We start from the raw sequence: 6,007 nt of genomic DNA, 5'->3' as shown, positions 1-6,007 counted from the left end.
CCACGGGTTGAAATTCACAGTCAACGCCATTTTTCTTGTAATGGTTGTTTTTGCATGAAACTATTTTAATAACAGTTATTTGTTTAATTTGATATATATCAAATCTCTAATTAGAAAAGAAATTAATATAATCTTTTAGAAATTAATTTTTAAGTCCAAACGTCAATTTTAATTTGCTAATCACTAGAAACTAGAATTAAACAATTCTCTTAATCAAACCTCTCTCTAATATGGACCAGGCCATATGCAAAGAGGACATTATAGTCAAGCAAGGATGGGAAGTAATGAAAGCAACCAATCATCAGTCTTTATTTCCTTTAAGTGCTTTACTTTATGTAATAAAGAGTGAGAAAGAGAGATAGAGTCATTAGACTCTATGTTACAAAAATTTTAAACCAGCAAGCAAAAAATGCAATGTTCCAAAGAAACATTAGTTAGATTGTTTTACAATTTCTCCATCTCTTTCCAGCTTCTCTTCCTCTTCTTCTACCTCTCTTCAATCTCTCTAGCCAGGTTCCTCTCTTTCGTTTTCGGTAATCCATTTTATCCAAGGTATTGTAGACAACTCAACTTAATTATCAATTTTCATTCTGTGTAGATTTATTTCAAATCTGATTTTTTTTCTCTTGTTTGCAGGAATGAGGAGGAATATGAGTATATATACTCCGATGAAGACGAGGAGGAGGAAGAAGAGGGAGATTTTTCGTATTATAACAAAGAATGCGCGGAGAAGGATCACTTTGTAGAGCGTATGGTTCATGGAGGCGAGGCACGTTCATTTTTACATGCAGGGAGGTCTCGGATGGACCAAGATGATTTTGTGGAGGAAATAATAGACTATCAACACGACGATTTTGTAATCCAGGATCAGGAAGATGTTCATTTTGACACTAATGATCAGCTGTCTGTTTATAGCTCACCGGCTTCTGAGTTGGAAAGAGATTTTGATTATGATCAAGTTATTGTGGAAGATCTTGGTGAAACAGATACGGATTCGGATTCTAATTTTCGTGCAAATGATCACACCATCATTTACCCTTCTGAAAAGGATCACAGTGGTGAGTATAATAGTTTATACAAAGAGTCCTATTTTAAGGCTCCTGTACAGTATAGTTTCATGAATTATTTTAAACTTTTTTTCTCCGGAGTAAATTTTGTTCAAATTTTTACCCAGAAAAAGAAAATTTCAAAAATAAGTTATGAAACTCTATTTTATATACACCTTAACATGAAATGAGAGTTACGGAAGGAGTATAAATTAGTTGTCTGAAGAACTGACTTGATATATGTTGAATGTGTTATTTCAGAAGAGTTGATTACCAGAAGAACTCAAAAAGGAAAGCTGGAAAAGAGTTTCAATGAAGAGAATTATTTTATTTTTGAACCGCCAAAGTCTGAGACCAGGAAAATTGAAGTTAAAGAAAAGGATATTGTTAATGAGGAAACTTTTGGTGATACTTGTACTATTGGATCAACTTCTAAGAACTCCTCGGAGTGGAGAAGCTCTATTAATTGTGGAACTGAGGATCCATTTTCATCGTCGTCGAGGAGAAGCTGTCCTAAGTGGGAGTCTTACACAGTGTTCCAGAAGTACGACGAGGAAATGCTCTTTCTGGATAGAGTTAGTGCTCAAAAACTCCAGGAAACAGGTACCGTATATTATGTTTTTATTGCTCAAATTAAAGTTGATGAATAAAGGATAGATTTCTATACTGATGAACATATGAGGATATTATGGTTATTAAAAATAAAGTGTAAATAAATTAAAAGAACGTGATATTTTACGTAAACTACTCTGCTTTATCAAGTTTGTGGGAGATATGAATATGTAATAGGAATCTTATAAAGGGAAATAGAATGATTCCATATGAACTTCATAATGTGCTTTTGCTTTTTTTCTTCTCTATTAAAATTTTGTTCTGCTAAGTACATGGAAAATAAATAATGAACTTCCATTTATTTGCCAGAATCACTAAGGTCTATTCAGGTATGTCCAAGATCAATTTCTGAAAGGATCGTCCATAAGTTGTCTACAAAAAACAGCAGAAGACCATCTGACAACCGCCACAATCCGTATCAAGAACTTGAGGGAGCTTATGTTGCTCAAATTTGTTTGACATGGGAAGCTCTGAATTGGAACTATGTGTATTTTCAAAGATTAAGAGCTTCGCGTCAATCTGCAGACCCCGGATGTCCTGCCTATATTGCTCAGCAATTTCAACAATTTCAAGTTCTTCTGCAAAGATATGTGGAGAATGAACCTTATGAGCATGGAAGAAGGCCTGAGGTTTATGCTAGGATGAGGAGTTTGGCACCAAAGTTACTTCAAGTACCGGAATATAGAGGTACATTCATAATTCTTCCATTAATTAATTAGACTTACCTTAAATGGGCTTCTTTTCAAACATATGTAAAAGTATTCAGCTAAATGATCTTTAATTTTGTAGCACAATGTGATTATTTTGTCGAGAAAGTTTTGGAATCTTTTGTTTTTACTTTGTGGTACTTTATATTTTCACAAAGTTAAGTGATAGTTAAATGATTTCTTTTTGTTAATTAGTTAATTAGTGATTATCTTTTTTGATGCAAATCAGATTCAGATGAGGATAAAAGAGATGACTACCTTGGCTCAAGAATCTCCTCAGCTGCATTTCTTCACATAATGGAGGAGGCAATCACAACATTTATGGATTTTCTTAAGGCAGATAAAGCAAGTCCCTGTCAAGTTATAATGTCAGCATTCTTCAAGAGAAATCGACGAAGAGGTCCAGTCGATCCCACCCTTATCCTCCTCCAAAAGAAAGTAAATAAAAAGGTAATTTCAGTCGAGTATATAAAAATATTTAATAAAAAATGAGTATGCATGTGCATTTACATATTTGGTTCATATGGAGATATAAACAATTTTCTGTGTTTGCAGAAAACGTCAAAAGTGAAAGATCTTAGGCGGGCTCAAAAATGCATAAGGAAAAGAAAGTTAAAGCAAGTGGAGGAGATGGAGATTGTGATGGCTCTGATTGACCTAAAAGTCGTTTCCAGGGTTTTGCGGATGAATGATTTGAGTGAAGAACAGTTGCACTGGTGCGAAGACAAGATGACCAAAGTGAGAGTTGGTGATGGGAAACTTCAGAGAGATTCCTCACCACTTTTCTTTCCTGCACACTGAATTTTTGCTTTGGTGACTAGATGATGAATGTGCATGCATGATCTGCATGGAGTCTGAATATCCTACGGCTCTCTTTTCTTAATTCCTTTAGTGAGAAAAAGAGGTTGAAGACTTGGTGAATCATGTGGGATGACATAGATTTTGAAGATTTGGAATCTAAGGATTATTTATCTCTGATTTTTCTTCAAGGTGGAAAGTGAAAGAGCATAGACAAAGCAAAGGATATGAAGAAGGGGACAATGGTAGCTTTAGTTCTCTTTTTCCCTTTATTTAATTGATTGGGTTTATCTACACACAATAAGGGCTCTAATAAAGCTTTAAATAAACAAACTTTACAAAGCAAAGCAAAGCTGCAGGATTCATGTATGGTGGAATAAAAAGTTTACTCATGTGACACACTAAGGATAGAATTTTAGATGGACCTACTTGTTTAGCAGGTAAAGGATAGATAAATAGCAATTGAATCATGTATTATATTGAGATTAATAAACTTAATGCATATATTGTAGCTTTTCTTGTTTTCACTACTTCATATCCTTCATACTTGTCCCTCCTTTTGTCTCCCAAGCTCTCTGTATATTCAATTCTTTACTCTCTTTTTTACTAATTAACTTATTCTGAAATATTATAAATAGGATTAAATTCTCTATTCTTTTTGATATTCTGAAATGATGTAAAAATGACATATTTGTACTGAACCATGCATTCATGAGTCTGTACTTGAGCTGCATATATAGGCCTAAATTCAATGTTAATAAATAATTAAGCTCCAGTTGCATATTATTTGCTGTGGATCTCTGGTGTTTATTCAAATCTGTCCAAAGCCGAGCTCTGATAAAAGGTCAAATGTCGAACTCTTTCTTAGAGAGCCTAATTGTATACTCCCAGGGCTGGTTTTCTTCTGTCAGATTTATAAATATATCCTCAAAAACCTAGTTCTCATACCGACGACACAGGAATCATTAACTATTTCAAATGTCGCCAACACGCTTAGCGCCCTTAACTAGTAACCAAATGCTGGTTTGTGGCCGGTCCCCAATTTATATTCATTATTTCCGCTTTGTGTTCTCAGCCAACACAGAGACAGTACAAAAACTATACATATCAATCGGTCAAGTTGTTCTGTTACATAGATTTATTGACAAAATATTAAGATTTTTTAACTTCATTAGTCAGTAATTTGATCAGTTCTATGAAATAACACTAAAACTATTACTGTGTATGTGAAGAAGCCGATGTCAAACAGAAGAACCATACAAAATGCGAATAATATTTTCTACTGTCTTTTTGAAACGACAAAATTTAGGGACGATGATCTCTTTTGAACCTTGGCTTTGCTACTGAATATATATATCTGACTAGCATCATGCACAACTAGTATGTTCTCTCCGTTCATTAATTAGCTCCAACATATTTGAACTCGGCAAACTTTAAGCACAGTTTGTATCCGAGCACTATCCTTTAGTTATACACAAGAGAGTTTACAGAAACTACCCCTCAAATTTATAGCTTTTGCTATAGAATTGGGGATAATGCCTTATTCAATTGCTGATGGCTCTCTACTCTGTCCGAGGCCTCGTCGCCTTCCATGTTTCAGTTCAGAATCAAAGTATGTACCGAATTTACATAAACTGTGACCAAATTTATGGAATTCTTGATTTTGATTGTTGTGTCTGACTACTATTATTGTTTCTGTTTTTTTTCAATTCCAGATGCCAACTGGAGTTCAGTGCTTCTAGATTCGAGATCCTAGACATGATCTTTATTAAGGTATCTTTTGTTCTTAATTGGTTGCTTAACTATTGTTAAAACATTCCATCCCTTCTGTCAGAAATTTACATTAGCTCTGAACCATGAATGTTATTTAACATGTCATTTTTTTTCTGCTCTGTCTTGTACAGGGCAACTACAATCCTGAAGATAATTATGAGGTACCTTGTTCACCACCATTCTTTATGGGATCTCCCCCATGTCGAGCTTCGAATCCAGTGACCCAAGATGCTCAATTCGGAAACCAGAAGTTGAACTTGTTATCACCATCTGCTGAATATTCTGCATCGTCTCGACGGAATAATAGTAAATGTTCTCGATCACTATGCATGCAGAAGCCAGCTGCAGTGAGAATAGAAGGGTTTAACATTGGCCGTAACTGCATCATCTCTTCTGCAGTGTGATGCGTTTAAAAAAATTGTGAGAGCCCTTAAGCTTCGTCGACAGATGCAAAACTAAGATCACGAAAGAGTACGACTGTAATCATGTATATAAGGAAGAGTTTGTGCTTAGTTAATCCAGAAAAATGTATATAGCATCCTGAGGTTATTGAAGAAGCTTGTTGAAATTTCTAACAAATTAAGCTGAGGGTTGGGGGAACCTTTCTTCAGTCTAGATCGTGGCTTAAGGATCTTGTCGGACCATTGGTTTCATTCAAAAAATAGTTTTAACTGTGAATTCATTCTATAAATATTGTTCTCCATTTTTATCATATGAAAGGCGCTTTTATTGGATCCTTGTGTGCAGACTGTTACATAAGTTTTTGAAATGTACAAGGATTCCAAGTTTATATTGCAGTATACTATTCATGAGCTTTTCCAACAGGAATTTGGTAAAATATCATAAGAGATATTGGAAATGCTCATTAAAACACAAGTTCACGGTGATATGTTTGTTAACCATCACGGTGAAGTGTTCAATAGCAGTATTAGGAAATATGATGACTTAGTAATGACGGAGTGTAATCGGGCGGCAAGAAATAAATAGTTTGGACCATCATTTGTTTAAGTAAATAATTTGAGCATTTCCGTGTTAAATGAAAATAGTTATGATCATTTTTCTGTAATTAAG

At 34.6% G+C, this 6,007-nt stretch overlaps 2 protein-coding genes across 2 annotated transcripts; both read left to right on the top strand.

Moving 5' to 3' along the window:
- Positions 1-286: 286 nt before the first annotated feature.
- Positions 287-3,693, top strand: LOC108216123 (uncharacterized). Its single transcript, XM_017388802.2, has 6 exons — positions 287-552; positions 637-1,058; positions 1,308-1,649; positions 1,968-2,345; positions 2,595-2,815; positions 2,921-3,693. Exons 1-6 carry the CDS (start codon positions 410-412, stop codon positions 3,164-3,166), a joined length of 1,752 nt encoding a protein of 583 aa, XP_017244291.1. The 5' UTR covers positions 287-409; the 3' UTR covers positions 3,167-3,693.
- A 784-nt stretch (positions 3,694-4,477) lies between these two features.
- LOC108216124 (uncharacterized) lies at positions 4,478-5,670 on the top strand. The gene is made up of 3 exons (XM_017388803.2): positions 4,478-4,775; positions 4,879-4,936; positions 5,068-5,670. The coding sequence occupies exons 1-3, from the start codon at positions 4,699-4,701 to the stop codon at positions 5,338-5,340; spliced, it is 408 nt and encodes a 135-aa protein (XP_017244292.1). The 5' UTR covers positions 4,478-4,698; the 3' UTR covers positions 5,341-5,670.
- The last annotated feature ends 337 nt before the right edge of the window (positions 5,671-6,007 follow it).

This window comes from Daucus carota, chromosome 4, assembly GCF_001625215.2.
Source record: "Daucus carota subsp. sativus chromosome 4, DH1 v3.0, whole genome shotgun sequence".
In the NCBI taxonomy this organism is placed as follows: Eukaryota; Viridiplantae; Streptophyta; class Magnoliopsida; order Apiales; family Apiaceae; genus Daucus; species Daucus carota.
Note: the sequence above shows the minus strand (reverse complement) of the source record. Positions and strands in the feature narration are given on the sequence as shown.